Source organism: Neoarius graeffei, chromosome 9 (genome assembly GCF_027579695.1).
Source record: "Neoarius graeffei isolate fNeoGra1 chromosome 9, fNeoGra1.pri, whole genome shotgun sequence".
NCBI lineage: Eukaryota > Metazoa > Chordata > Actinopteri > Siluriformes > Ariidae > Neoarius > Neoarius graeffei.
Window position 1 is genome coordinate 68,571,491 of NC_083577.1, and position 16,605 is coordinate 68,588,095.

The following is a 16,605-nucleotide window of genomic DNA, read 5'->3' on the forward strand; positions in this document are numbered from 1 at the left end:
ACCTCTGAATGGTTTGTTTGAATTTAAGTTATGAAGTGCTTTGTATGGTTATTTATTTTTTTATGGTGACATTTTATTTTTGAAGAAGAGAGTGGCCTGACATTACATTGTTCATAGTCAAATCTGAAGTAGAGACAAGTGGGTCTACATGGCACTTTTTCTGATTTTTTTCTTGTGTTCATTTATTTACAATTTCTCCAAAGTAGCCAGTCATTCATTCTTAATACTTGTTTTCCTTTCTCTACACTCTTTTTGAAATAAAAAAGCCCAAAAGATAAATTCTGCTTTTGTCTCTGTCTTCATTTTATTCCAATTTAAGACACAATGGTCAGAAATACTTTGCATTGTGGGTTTAACTTTAGATTCGAACGGTCTTACTGCAAAATATCAATTTTACACATGCAAAGTAAATCAAGATTAATCGCGATTAACGATGAAATTTCTGAGATTAGTTGCGATCAAGAAAATTAATCTTTTGACAGCCCTAGTAATAACCAAAATGAATAATAAAGCAGGGGGAAAAATAATATAAATTATTTGTTCTTTTATTATCAAGCACAAAACTATTGATAAATCGCGGCTTCTGGATCCCGGAAAAAGGCAGCCTTGCCCCAGGGCTAATCTCACAAAGTCACACGTTATCTGGGTCGTTTCGGTTCATCTGACTCCATGCTTGTTTACTCACCGAGATTGGATATTGTTGTTGGAATCTTCTAAAAATAACGATGTGAAAGCACTGCGTTGTGTTTAGATGTTCAAATCCCTATACAACAGGACATTCGGTTCATGAATTTCCAAGAAAAAAAAAACCCCACTAATCTAAAGCAAAAGTGGGTGAAGTTTGTGCAAACAAAGTGGGCAGATTTTGTGTCGCCTACTAATAATAAATCTGATTCATCAAGTTTTCATTACCACCAGAATGACCACATGGGAATTACTGGAGCAAGAAAGAAACCCATTGATTTAATAAATGACATTTGATCTGACATTTGGACAGTTCGTCGATTCCCCTATTATCTCTCTCTCTCACACACACAGAGTGCACCAGACGCAGGATTATGAGTAACATTTACACGCTCGCGACATCCGATCTTATCATATCTGATGCAGTTTAACAGGAAGAAAAATGCGCACATGCAATCATCATTAATTATTAACTGAAACGTGTTAAATGCTTTCAGATTGCAATATTGCAAGACTCAATTTGTTTTTAGTTCTGTTCAGGAAAACATGATGAAAGGTAACCACTGCGTTCTGCACATCTTTCTCTCTAGCTATCTCTCCATCTTGCGTGCACTACAGAGGAAGACTGTCGTGAACTGAGTGAACTGGCAGTTTCTTGTCTTGGGGGCTCGAAAAGAGAACCATTTACTCTGGAATATCCTTGATAATCTTCTGCCCCGTCATTGGACACATAAGAATCCCAATCACTATCAGAATTCTCTCCACAACGTGATTCATATTGAGACTGGTCTAACCACTGCTGCACACATGAACGAAATTGGTACATGAATTGTTACCCATGTGACGTCACACACCCCTTCGGGATCTTCCGGATGAGTCTCGGCAGATTCTGTGAAAATCAGCTAATCTTATTGATTTTCCATTAATTTATGGCCTTTTGGATCAACTATGGTTCGAAAACACATGGTCAATCAACATGATGATTGTTGCTTTGCACAAAGGAAAAAAGTGGGGTTTAGAGGCATTACATTCACTTTAAGCAGAATGGATTGGAATTTATCTTTATAGTAATTTACCTTTCCTTTTTTTTTAGCAAACTCAAACCTGACTTTTTCTGTTTTTGAGGTTTATTGATGTTTTGCACCTTGCATTAAATATTCTGATGTCATCCTGCTGTATTCTTCTCTTTACATTAGTGTAAAACCCCAATTCCAAAAAAGTTGGGAGGCTGTACAAATTGTAAATAAAAACAGAATGTGATGATTTGCAAATCCTTTTTGACCTATATTTAGTTGAATACAATACAAAGACAAGATAACTAATGTTGAAACTGATAAACATTACTGCTTTTTGTAAATATTCACTCATTCTGAATTTGATGTCTGCAACACATTCCAAAAAAGATGGGACAGGGGCAAAAAAAAGGACTGGGAAAGTTGTGGAATGCTCTAAACAAACAAACAAACACCTGTTTGGAATATTCTACGCAGGCTAAATGGTAATTGGAAAGGTTCAGTTGTTCACAAACAAGGCTAGAGCAAGGTTGACCACTTTGTGAAAAACTGTTGCAGCCATCCAATTCAGAATCAGTGTATAGTTACAAAAAACCATAAAGTTTATCAGTTTGGACATTAAATATCTTGTCTTTGTATTGTATTCAAGTGAAGACAAAAAGATTTGCAAATCGCTGCATTCTGTTTTTATTTACATTTCACACAGTGTCCCAACTTTTTTGGAATTGAGGTTGTACTTTGACGCATCATTGCCTACATCATTAACAGTGTTCTTCTTCTGTTGGACATCCACTACTGTGGTCTTCCAGGTTCTTTGATATATATATATAGATATGGGTCTGTCTCAGAAACTGGGTACTGTGGAGGTACCCCAGTAAATATACTCACAGTCAATAAACTATACGGTTTTGAATGGTGATGTTGGTTTTAATTTTAAATAAAATGATGAAAGAAATAATACAGATAAAACTAAATCTTTGATGTGAATACTCTATTAAGAATTTGGCAAAAATTCTGCAAATTTGTGGAAAAATGGCGGCTTGATCTGGGACATGGTAAATGGTCGACTACATCGCATTCCCTTAAAAAGGTTGTAGTCCACTGAAAAGTCTACAGTTATCACTAATTGCATTTTAAGTTGTAACTTTATACACCTAAGGATCGGTGCGCTCACAGAATAATCATAACCGTAATAAAACATCATGCAAAATATTTGATCACTGTTGTAACTCCATTTTCCGCAGACCCAAAACCAATACGATCGTGTGTTTTGATCTAAACGGAAAGCCTCAGGGTCAAGGTCACTACCTCACCAAAAGTAGTAACTTAAAATCACTACGCCATATAAAAATTTAGTTATAAATCTGCAATTTTGTTTTTTAAAACGAAAGCTGAAAGTTAGGTATAGAATATGTTTCTTACAGAATATGTTACGATGGTAGCTGGTCTTGTATGAATTTCTGAGCTATAAAATGAGTTGTGGTCTATTTTTACCGTAGCGTGTTATTTGTGTGCGGGGAAGGACACACGTTAACAATTTGCATGTGTAGAATGGAATTTTCCACTCCAACAGTTAGAAGTTGATTGTGCTTCCATTTGCGGTCTTTCTGTTACGCGGGTGATCTGTTCGGACGTTATCACTGAAAAGGTGAGTTTTGGCAGTTTTATTTTGTTTTAGTCTTGCAGTATAAGGCAACAGAATGTTTCTTTTTCATCTTACTTTCATATTTCGTAGTGTTTGCGTATTTTTGGCCAATATTTTGCAACCATGGTCAAGTTAGATCGAATTTTTGATAGAATCTACGGCCAGTCATTTTGCCCTGCCCCCGCCTCGCGCTCCGTCCAGTGCGGTAGTGATGTCCCGTTGCTCACATGCCGCAGCAGAGACCCGCGCGACCTTCAGCCGGTACAGTCGCTGTTCTTTTACCACCGCCGTTATTCTCATCTTTCCGGTGTGTTCTTGATTTTTCCATTGTGTCCTATTCCGCCATATCAAATACCCAAACTGTATCATATTATTCATATTTAAGTGAATAATCAATTCAGTCATCATAACTTGGCATTTTTAACCCAAGTAATCAAAAAGAGGAAATTTATTCAATATTTTCACTCCTCTGTGAAGGAGGGGCTTTAATTCTTCATGATGTAGTTATTTTATATGAAAATCAATTTTACAAAAGCATTTGAATTGTAATAAAAAAAAAATTTCCACAGTGGAGGCCAGATAAAGCAAGATACTATCTTTATTCTTATTAAACATGACAAAAGAAACATTGGGTGTTAGGTAAATGCAAAAAAAAAAAAAAAAAAAAAAAAAAAAATATATATATATATATATATATATATATATATATATATATATATATATAGTAAAATTAGAACATTTATTTTTTGACGATAATGTCCCAAATGAGAGACCAGTTTCTGAGACGGACCCATATATTATATATATATATATATATATATATATATATATATATATATATATATATATATATATACACACACACACACACATTGTCCACTTTATTAGGAACACCTGCTGCACCATTCTATGTAAACTCTGTGTGAAAATCCCAGGAGATCATCAATTTCTGAAATACTCAACCCAGCCCATCTGGTACCACCAACCACGTCATAATTAAAAAGTCACAATGATCATACTTTCCCCCCCATTCTGTTGATTTGTTTGGACGTTAACTGAAGCTGTTGACCTTTTCCTGTATAATTTTATGCTTTGTGCTGCTGGCATGTGATTGGCTGATTAGATTCCTGCATAATGAGCAGGTATACATGTGTTCCTATTAAAGTGGATGGTGCGTGTACAATAAGCTCACTAATCATTGTTGATTCTTAACAGTGTGTTAAACTATTGCTTTTGACACACTAAGGTTAACATTAAACACTTAAGATGACACTTTAGGTATGTCTATAGATTTTCCATTATTGTAATGTTATGTTTGACTGAAATGAAAACTTTTTCAGCGACATATTCTGAGGCAACCGAAACATGTTCCAGATGCGATTATCATATCTATAAATACAGTTGTAAGTGACAATCTGTGGGAGCCAAACACTCTTTTCAAATCGTGCCCCCAGTGGCAAGTTCTTGCCAAGTTGCACAGAAGATTCAAGCAACCATAGATGTTCAGGTTTTTTTTTATGGCATCTCAGTGTTGACAGTGTGTGTTCCGAGCTGTTTTAGGCACATCTTTAGATTTTTATTGTCATAATACTCTGCTTTACTGAAACTTCTTCAGTCATCATACTGAGAAGAAACATACTTCAGGTACAATTAATATGTCTAAAATCAACTCCAGACCTCTGGTTACCTCTCATGTACAGTATGAACTAATGATGCAACAAATCATTTTTTTGGCCAGCCAGCCAGCCAGCCAGCCAAAAAAAAAAAGTCACCAATTTTCCAGTTTACTTTTGGACCCCTGAAGAAGTGGCACATATAAAAATTGGGTTAATATATATATATATATATATATATATATATATATATATATATATATATATATCCATCCATTATCTGTAGCCACTTATCCTTATCCTGTCCTACATGGTTGCAGGCAAGCTGGAGCCCATCCCAGCTGACTATGGGCGAGAGGCGGGGCACACCCTGGACAAGTCACCAGGTCATCGCAGGGCTGACACATAGACACAGACAACCATTCACACCTACAGTCAATTTAGAGCCACCAATTATAACCTGCATGCCTTTGGACTGTGGGGGAAACCGGAGCACCAGGAGGAAACCCACGTGGACACGGGGAGAACATGCAAACTCCACACAGAAAGGCCCTCACTGGCCGCTGGGCTCAAACCCAGAACCTTCTTGCTGTGAGGTGACAATGCTAACCACTACACCACCGTGCCGCCCTACACACACACACGTATAGTATAGTATAGTATAGTATACACACAGGGTTAGTCAAAATTATGTTAACACTAATGGATTATTTTTCTCCTGAATGTGTGGTGTGCCATGACCGCTGCTGGCGTAATTGGGCCCTACTTTTTTTGACACCCCAACAATGACATCAGATGTCTACTTACAAATGGTGCAGCAGTACGCCATTGATGAACTTCCACTACAGATCCAATTGGTTTCTACCATTTAAGTGTTAACATAATTTTGACTAACCATTGATATGCTCTCAGTGTTTCATTTTCAAATTATTTAAATGTACATACTGAGCCAGTTGTGTTCAGTGACTTATGCACTAGACAGGTAAAGCCTGCCATCTAATGAAGTATACACTCTAATTACTGCAGGATGTTCTAATTGGAGCTGAGGCACAACTTATTTACTGACAACACCTAGTGCGGTTAGTGAATACCTCAGGTTCGAAACAGACTTCCAGTCTTCCATATTGTCCTTTGCCATCAGTGTGGACCACATGACTATATCCTCGACTCAGGAGCGACAGGACAAGCTCTTTCATGTTGAAGCTGGTGGTGGTTTTCTCTTCGTCCTTTCAAAAAAAATCTAGAGTTCATAACCTAACAGTGAAGACTGAAGTGGTTTTTTTTTTCAGTGCCTGTATTTCAGAATCAAGTTCTGGAAGAACAAATAAAACACATTTCACTCACCCAGTGCTGTGCTGTCTCACCTGAGTTTATGTTGCTGCGCTCTTCTCCTGAGCAACTGTCTCTTTAGCATTCTGAGAATATATTCCGAAGCCTGTTCAGTATCAGTGAATGGGAATCGCTGCTTTCACACTGCAGCACAGTCATGTCTGACTCCATTTGGTTGCCTCTGTTTGCCGTTGCTAGGCTCTCCAAAGCTCCTTAAGACAGGACTGTTTTCATGTTGCCTTGGAACCAAGAGATTACCCCCTGGTTTAGGTGGCTATTTTGGGCTACCCTGGTTGTACCCATCCTGAATTTCAAACAAAAGGGAAGAGAAGACCTGCTAACTTACAATAATGGCCTGTGTTTGCTTTGAGGGCTGGGTTTCCCCACAACTCTTCATCACTTCCTGTCAGATCCAGATGGGGCACCCCCTAATTAGAGTTTTTGATTGGGGTAGTTTTGTCACTTTTTAGTTACTTCCTCCAAATGCTGCACCTCCCTCTGACATTTAGTGTAATATATCTCCATAAAAGCAGAGAGGAGGTAGACACATAGCCATGGGCCATTTATTTAAGAGGGAAGTGTGCCAGAAGAACTTGATCTGAATACTTTCCATAGAGTGAACTGTACTTGTTTAGTGTTTTTCATGGGCAATACGAATAACACTGAATCTAACTGAAATTATTGATCTGCACTGGGTTTATCAGTAATTATTGTGGTCATATTACCGAAAAATCCAGTTGTTAGACAGCTTTGTTATACGACTTACATACATGTTTTGTACATGAAAGACAATTCCTTCGCATTTACTTCACAAGACTCTCAACGCAGCTTGTTTGAGTGAACATTCAGCACTTTTCAGAACATTTAAATCATATAACCTTAGGATCAACTGTTGATTTAATATAAAATCGAAGCGATTATTTCGCATTACTGTCTTAGAATGGTGGTTTCGCGACAAGATGTTGGAAAAATGATCCGGAATCTCACAGTGTACTGCTGAGAGAGAATCTCTCCTCCCTGCTGAGGATGCCTGTGAGCCACAACATTCATATTAGCTTTCGCATTTCCTCTTGCTGTGTATAACCGTAGTAAATTATTTTATAGCTATGTGAGATCATACTAAAACAAAGCTAAGCAGAACTATTTCCAAGCTTGCTGAGATGATTAGCAGATGTTATGTGTGTGGAGTTTGCAATTTATCATTTCAGTCTGATCACATCTTTATAGTAGCTGCCTACTTTTAGCTGAACTCCATGGATAGAATAATTGTTCTAGACCAGCATGCACGATGGAGGGCTTGGAGCTAGTTTGTAAGCAATGTCATCATGCTGTTGGACTCTGCGTGCTACCATACGTAGACTACAGAGAGCCATTAACACTGGTAAACGATGCCCTTGCATTAATTAATTTTCACGTACCGTGTGTAAAATTAGGAACGACTTTTACCATAATTTTCATCGTGTGTATCACCTCTTAATCTAACTCATCTGTTTCTGGTTAAACACACCCAATGGAGGTCTAATCTTCATAAATGCCATGTCAAGTACAGATTAAATTGGACACACCTTAAATGTGGTTCATTGTCACTTCTTAGTTGTTTTGATATCCAGGTGCCTTTTTCAGAGTAAACAAACAAACAAACAAAACAATTACATGCATTATAAACAGAGCACAAACAACTACATATTCAATATATTTAGACAGTAATAGACTGCTGTGTCCAGACCTCATGCCAGTTGTTCCAGGGATATGCTCTGGATCTAACACAACCCTCAAAATGAACAAAAGAATAATATACTATTATATTTATTTATTGTAGCCATACAGTACTGTGCAAAAATCTTAGGCACATGCAAAGAAATGCTGGCTTCAAAAATAAAAAATACTATAAAGAGTAGTAATCAGCAATGAATGAAACAATTCAATATTTGGTGTGACGACCTTCTGCTGAAAATAAAAAATAGTAGAGCGGCGGCTACAATTATCAACAGTCCATAATTATCAACACCTTTTCAGATTTGCCAATAAAAACAATTTCACAAAGGTGAGTTTCAGTTACAACAGTTAATATTGGTTAATTAATCAACCTGAAGACCCTCCTCGCCCTTTGAGCTTGTCGTCTGATGACACAGCTCGTTACCCGAGATGGAATTTTTTAGCACGATCAGCAATTTGAGGAAAACCTGGACGTTATCATCGCAGGTAAGCATGGTGGAACGATCATGGACGTGATTTTACTTTTCAAATTCACCGATATTTCATGATCTCCTTGTCGAAACCTACTTTGTTTCTTACTCTTTCATTTGACAGTCGCCATTTTGTATCTAAACGTGCGTTTGAGAAGCCACATGAGGTGTCGATAATAGTGATCGCTTTCACCGGTGTCCACCATTATCGACACCCTGTGGAATTAAGGGACATTTACAACTGTTATGGATCGATCTTTGTGTAACATTGTTGAAGTAGATGAAGTACTTTAAAAAAAATAAAAGTGCTGTGATTTATAATTTTTTTTTCTGATTCATAACAGAATGGAATGTTTAGAGAGTATTTGGAATCCGATTGCAATAAATAGAATTAGACCAGAATTAAATTCCTCGCATATAAAAAATTACATGCTTGAAATATTCAGATTTTTCTATTCCATTCAGAAAATATATATATTTTTGCAGTTTGTTGTAAATATCTACCACATACTACAACATCAGTAGACATTTTATATTTTGGTTCGAGGAATGACATGCGATCTTTGACCTGGATTTTCATGTGGTTACAGTGTCAATTGCCTGTTGATATTTATTGGTAAACTACAAAACTAGAAATTAATACAAACAACAACGAATGATTAAGAAAATGTGATCTCCGAAAATGCTTAGAAAGAGGGTAGAAAGTGGAACAAATAGATTTTCTGACAGGTTAAACATTATCAGTTCATTTATTTACAAACATTAGAATTACTTCCTCATTTACATAAACACTGACATCGATATATTTATATAAAAGATATTTTGTACTAAATATAAGTCTATGTAAAACAAAATTTAAATAAAAACTATGTTTTGTTAACTTAATACCACATACCGATTATTTTAATTTTTTTTATAAATAATCATCTGAGTGTCGATAATTGTGGACAAACATGTCGATAACTGTGGAACGGTGTCACGTGACCTGATACGCTAAGTAATCGGGAATCAGCTCATTTTTTTCCAGTGGAAGTTTGAGTAATTATTCATGCACAATTTATGTATTGAAAGTCTCTTCTACTTTTGCAACAGTCATTAAGGTGTCGATAATTGTAGCTGCCACAGTACCAGGTACAATTTGTGTGGGTTTATAAGCAAATTAGCTGGTTATTAAAAAGCAGCTTGCAGAACCTGACAAATATAGATATAATATTTTTACTGTAGATTGTTGATGCTTGTATAGTTGAACAGTACTATAATATTTAATTAGAATCACAACTATATTATTAATAGGCCTAGCAGTTCCTGACCCTGATCATGTCATTAAAAGAGTAGTAAATTCAGGAACTACCTGACTGGACCCTCACTGGACCACATTTTGAGAAGCCCAGGTTCAAGGGCCTTACAGAGGTGTCTTTAACACCATCAACCGATTGGGGGCGCTCTCTCACTGGGGTACACCTCTGATATAATGCTTTTTGGGCCATTCCTCTCTGATAGGCGGTTATTACTGAAGATAATGAGGCGATTTTGCAGTTGTCCCTGTTAAATTACCACTGTCTTTTCTAATGCATGTTCATCTGTTTATTATGTCTATAAAAGACCAACTTGTAGCCACTTTTACTGACGTGTTTGTAGCCTTTTAATAAACATGATGAAGATCTAGCTCATTTGTGGCAGTTTTGACTTTAAAAAAAATGAGTGGAAATGCTCTTGCTATATTATAATAATAATAATAATAATAATAATATTCCAAAGTTCATACTACAACATCGCCTTAGGATAAACTACGTCTAATTGTTCAGGGTTTTAAATCATCTAACAAATGACTGAAATCATCACCAAAAACACTCAAGAAATGAAAACTTATTAAACAGATAATTAAAAATCTAATCGTTTTATTCGGTGAAACTGTACATATACAAATGTCCTCTTACCAATTTTCTGTTTTTAAAAAAATCAAGTAAAAAAACCCAACAAGATTATCTTCATAAATACATATATTCTTTACGAAAAGGTGATTATTTACAAGTTACGCAGTTTAAAAGGAGCTTGCATAATTTCCCAGCTGGACACATGCATGTAGGCCTCCAACCCCAAACCTGGTGCACTTTTGTGCCACATGAACGATGCACGATTGTCAGTGGGTGGCTCTGAAAGTCATACAAGTCCATAGAAGAGGAGAGAGGATACATCTGGAAAGCAAAACATGGTCAATATTCTTGGGTTTAAAATAAAGAATCATGATTCCACAGTAATGAGCGCTACATGTCGCCTATATGCCGAGTACAGCGCGTGAAATGTCGGCCTTAAAAATGCATGTGCAGAGATCACGTGTAAAATATACTGGTACATAGAGGCAAAGTCAAAATATGTGTTTCACATGAATAAAACAAAGGCGAGTGAGCCAGAAGTTTGGGAAAACATGTTGGCATGTTGTTGTTGTTTTTTATTATTATTATTATTATTATTGTTAATAATTTTTTTTGAGTGTCCACAGATTTTCATTTCTCAAAAGACAAAGCAAGAATTGCTGTAAAGCATGTTTATCTGAAACTGCAGATCTGTGTTTGGGCTCGTTTACAAGAAAATGTCTATTAAAAAAAAGTGTCGTCCAGGCTCGGCGAACCAATTCCCTCCAAAATTCAGTCTTGTCTTTGACTCTCATGGTCGTGTCCTGTTTTCATACAGTCGTCTCACCCTGGTTATTGTTACTGAGTCTTTTGTAAAACCTGCGCCACGATTGCAGCGTTTTGCCGGACCAGATCCAAAAGCCAGACGTGATTCCTACGATCATGGTCATCAGGTACTTGATCATGAACACGGTGAAGTCGGGTGACATGGGTGCGAAGTTGCCGGCCGGGCAGGGCACAGCGAAGCGCTTGCACGTCTGCATGTGCCACGTCTTCTCCCAGTGCTCACGGAAAGCCTGCTCGTAGAAATAGCACGCGATCACGATGGTAGCAGGCACGGTGTAGAGCACACTGAACACCCCAATGCGCACCATGAGCTTCTCCAGCTTCTCAGTCTTTGTGCCGTCGTGCTTCATGATGGTGCGGATGCGGAAGAGCGACACGAAGCCTGCTAGAAGGAACGACGTGCCGATGAAGAGGTAAACGAAGAGTGGTGCCAGGACGAAACCCCGCAGAGACGCCACACTGTATATACCCACATAGCACACGCCTGTCAGCAGGTCTCCGTCCACCTGCCCCATGGCGAGGATGGTGATGGTCTTGACCGCAGGAACGGCCCATGCTGCCAGATGGAAGTATTGCGAGTTGGCCTCGATGGCCTCATGGCCCCACTTCATGCCAGCTGAGAGGAACCACGTGAGGGACAGGATGACCCACCAGATGGAGCTTGCCATTCCGAAGAAGTAAAGGATCATAAAGAGGATGGTGCATCCTTCCTTCTTTGTACCCTGCGCTACTGTCTTGTATCCATCCTCGCTGAATTTGTCGATGCAAACCACCTTGTCCTCAAGGAAGAAACCCGCCGCGTAGGCCACGGCCACCATGAAATAGCAGCCAGACAGGAAGATGATGGGTCTCTCCGGATATCGGAATCGCCTCATATCTACCAAATAGGTGAGCACAGTGAAAAGGGTGCTCACGCAGCACAGAATGGACCAGATGCCCACCCAGAGGCGTCCGAACTTCACCTCTTCTTCACGGAAGTACATGAGGCCGTTGGGCTTGGCGGGCTCACACGGCGCGCCGCAGTCCTTCTCACCCATGAAATAGTAGTTGAGGTATGATGGCACTTTGAGCTGCAGAGGGCAAGTGAACTGCTGAGAGTTTCTACCTCCAATGGGTGGCAGTGTGATGAGATCGGGCGCATACGGTGTCGGATCGGACGTCGAAGTTCCAGCCTCTGATGTGTTCTGACCCACGCAGATCTCACCCGCGCCATGGACTGGGAAGTTCTCGCAGCGCAGGCGCTCGGGCCACTGGAACCCGAACTTGTTCATGAGCGCCTCACAGCCCTGTCTGGCCCGCTCACAGAGGGAGCGACATGGTGGGATGGCCTGCTCCAGCACCGTGCACACAGGCGCGTACATGGAGCACAGGAAGAATTTCAGGTCAGCCGAGCACTGCACTTTTACCAGCGGGTAGAACTGGTGCACCTCGAGTCCTGCGTCCTCCTGGTTGGTGTGACCGAGAAGATTAGGCATGATGGTCTGATTGTACGCAATGTCCGTGCACAGAGGAATGGAGATGGGCTGGCAGAATCCGTGCTCCGGGATGGAGATGCCCTTCTCCCCGTGGTACTGACCGCTGCTTGGGGTGAAACACAAAAGGCACATAGTTGCAAAGAGAAAGTCCACATGTTCCGCGCACCGCCGCATTTTGGAGAAAGCCGTCGTTATGGGACAAAAAAAAAAAAGACAATATGTTGTCTTTTTTTTTTTTTTTTGGAGGCTAAGTATGGTCAAAAAAAATTTAAACTAGGCCTGTTTAGTCCAACACTGAATTTCACCCAATTACACAGAGGGGAAATCCTTTCCAGCTGTTGCTTGCATCGGTTTTTTTTTTTTTAACACCAACTCACTCTGAGTATCCAGACGAGCATGATGGCACCATCAGGTCGGACAAGTTTGCAAAAAAAAAAAAAAAGAAATGTACGCGTTTTGTCTTCAAAAAACTCACCAAGTTGCTCCAAAGTCCATTATTAACTAAATTACTGGGATCAGATCAGAAAACCATCCAGATGTTAACTTTCCATGGCTTCCTCAGTGCCCTTGAATGCGTATCTCATGCACTTTGGAGGATGTTTTGATCCACGCGTATAAACTCTTTCCCCCAGGTTAGACCGAGTCTGTCTGTCTGTCGGTCTGTCTGTCGGTCGTCCGTCTCAGAGCGCGTGCAAAATCACGTCTCTCTCTCTCTGCACGGTTTGAGCGCGAGCACGCAGCGCACACTGTAATGTGTGTCCACGGTTTCCAGGCGCCCCTCATTCAGACCCGCTGCTCGTCACGGCGGGGCGCCTTGAAACCGAGGCCCCTCAGACCAATCACAGATTTTGTTTTCCTTCGCCTCTTGCTCCTGATTGGTCAAAGGAAGTAATTGCAGAGGTTTACTAGAAACTTTCCTCCTCCTGCTTTTGCTAAAGTAAAAAAAAAAAAAAAAAATGTCAGTGATATTCTTTATAACTTTATCTATCGCGTCTTTGTTGAGAGCCAGATGTTCTTGATTTTATTGTCCTGGCAAGGAATGAGGACTTTTACCTGATGCTTTTGGTATTTTGTTATCTTTTGAAGTAGTAACTGGACATCATGTGGTCAATCACCTTTAAATGAGATTATGATGGCCAAATAATTAAGTTATACCAAGATAAGATACAAGAAAAAAAATGCAATAAAAATAACACATTTCATGAGGTAATGTTACAAGGATTAATTTAAAAGTACATACACTACCGTTCAAAAGTTTGGGGTCACCCAGACAATTTTGTGTTTTCCATGAAAAGTCACACTTTTATTTACCACCATAAGTTGTAAAATGAATAGAAAATATAGTCAAGACATTTTTCTGGCCATTTTGAGCATTTAATCGACCCCACAAATGTGATGCTCCAGAAACTCAGGCCCTGTCCACACGGCAACAGATTCAGGTGAATCCGATAAAATTGTTTATCGTTTTGGCCTGGCGAAATCTTTTGAGAACGGGTTCCAGAGTGGAAAGATCTGGCAACGTTGCCGTTGCGAAGTCGTCTGGATGAGTAGAACGGATTTTTTTACGATGACGTCACAACCACATGACTGTGAGTGCTTCACGCCGGGTAGAAGTGTAACGAACTCGATGCGAGTTGTCAACAAATCCTATAACTTGGTTCATGAAACGCACTTACAAAATATTTTCACTGTGAATATTTATTGTGTAATGGTGCAAAGTGAGAGAGAGAGAGAGAGAGAGAGAGAGAGAGAGAATAGCCCTTAGGGCAGAGTCAATCCCGCCAGCAAAAATAGGGAAAAAAAGGAGCGATCTCACCTCTTCAGATGTTGGTTTAAGTCCTACAATACATTCCTCAAAAAGGGCGTAGAAGAACAAATTAATCCATCAACGTGTAGCATTCAATTTATTCCGGACCATTAAAGACGCCGCCTTCCGCGTAGAATCATACGTCATCCTCGCTGCCATATTGGATGGGTCAAAGCGGAGAATAAAGATGCCTCATTCATGTGCTGCGTTTAACTGTACCAACAGGTTTACCGTCCAAACGAGATCACATGGGATTACCTTTCACAGGTGAGACTGGAAAAATACTTTTCATTGTATTTGGTCATTATAATGTAATTTTACGAACAGATTTTTCTGACTTTGTGGCTAATATGAAGTCTCGCGCATAATAGTTTATGCGCATGCGTCCTTACTTCTTCTATTGTTCTGGTGTCTCCGAAGGGACCGTCTTACAGCGCCCCTAGAGGTGTGGCATGTGTATTGCATCGTTTTCAGCAAGCGTTGCGTTGCCATATGGACCTGATATTTTACTGATCGTTGCCCATGTGGACGCGATATTTTTTTAAATAACATTTCGTTGCCGTTGTCGTGTGGATGTAGCCTCAATCTGCTCAAAGGAAGGTCAGTTTTATAGCTTCTCTAAAGAGCTCAACTGTTTTCAGCTGTGCTAACATGATTGTACAAGGGTTTTCTAATCATCCATTAGCCTTCTGAGGCAATGAGCAAACACATTGTACCATTAGAACACTGGAGTGATAGTTGCTGGAAATGGGCCTCTATACACCTATGGAGATATTGCACCAAAAACCAGACATTTGCAGCTAGAATAGTCATTTACCACATTAGCAATGTATAGAGTGTATTTCTGATTAGTTTAAAGTGATCTTCATTGAAAAGAACAGTGCTTTTATTTCAAAAATAAGGACATTTCAAAGTGACCCCAAACTTTTGAACGGTAGTGTATGTTTCGAATACGGGATGTCCAGTTTCTTATTTTATATCATTTTATTATATTTTAAAGATATTTAAATAATATTGGCTGGCGTTGAGTGGTATATCGGATATATTCCATTCCTCTTCAACTCGTTCAATATCATGCTAGCTGAAAGGAATATATCTGATATACCATTCAAAGACATTATTATTATTATTATTATTATTATTATATACACACAGGGCGGCACGGTGGTGTAGTGGTTAGCGCTGTCGCCTCACAGCAAGAAGGTCCTGGGTTCGAGCCCCGGGGCCGGCGAGGGCCTTTCTGTGTGGAGTTTGCATGTTCTCCCCGTGTCCGCGTGGGTTTCCTCCGGGTGCTCCGGTTTCCCCCACAGTCCAAAGACATGCAGGTTAGGTTAACTGGTGACTCTAAATTGACCGTAGGTGTGAATGTGAGTGTGAATGGTTGTCTGTGTCTATGTGTCAGCCCTGTGATGACCTGGCGACTTGTCCAGGGTGTACCCCGCCTTTCGCCCGTAGTCAGCTGGGATAGGCTCCAGCTTGCCTGCGACCCTGTAGAAGGATAAAGCGGCTAGAGATAATGAGATGAGATGAGATATACACACACTCTCTTTTCCAGTTTTTCAATGTCCGTTGGTATGTTTTTCTCTTGTAAATATGCATGAAGAATATCTAATGAAGTTTTATAGCCTTTCGGGTGTTCAGCACATCTTTCTTTTTCCTGGTGAGCAAAGAGATGCATCTGTGCATGCGCAGCAGAAAACTTTCTCATCGAATATTCGCATCAGCTCCGACATGTGACATCATGTTGTCTTGACAACCATGCAATATCGTAAACCATATCGAACGCTCATTCTCCATTGGGTAGAGCGACGTAATACACGATATGCTAACAATATTGCATGTTATCAAAGTAAATGACTGAAACCTGCTAGAAGGGAATAGAATACATGTTTTTATTCCATCGAAAAAGTGTCCTGTGTGTATAATAATTAAATAATATTGGCTGGCTTTGAGTGATATATCAGATATATTCCATTCAGCTAGCATGCTCCTGAACGAGTCGAAGATGAGTAGCTGAATGGAATATATCTGATATACCATGAAAAAAAAGCCATTATTATTATTATTATTATTATTATTATTATTATTATTATTATTATACACACATGTGATGGAAGAATTATAGATTTTACAAAAAGTTAAGAACAGGGGGGT

General features: G+C 39.4%; 1 protein-coding gene across 1 annotated transcript; it reads right to left on the reverse strand.

The window, feature by feature from the left end:
• Positions 1-10,351: 10,351 nt before the first annotated feature.
• Positions 10,352-13,391, reverse strand: fzd7a (frizzled class receptor 7a). Its single transcript, XM_060930151.1, has one exon. It carries the CDS (start codon positions 12,816-12,818, stop codon positions 11,154-11,156), a length of 1,665 nt encoding a protein of 554 aa, XP_060786134.1. The 5' UTR covers positions 12,819-13,391; the 3' UTR covers positions 10,352-11,153.
• Positions 13,392-16,605: the final 3,214 nt, after the last annotated feature.

Excerpts from the sequence above, each read along its gene's own strand:
- fzd7a (XM_060930151.1), bottom strand. The coding sequence starts at position 12,818 with ATGCGGCGGTGCGCGGAACATGTGGACTTTCTCTTTGCAACTATGTGC.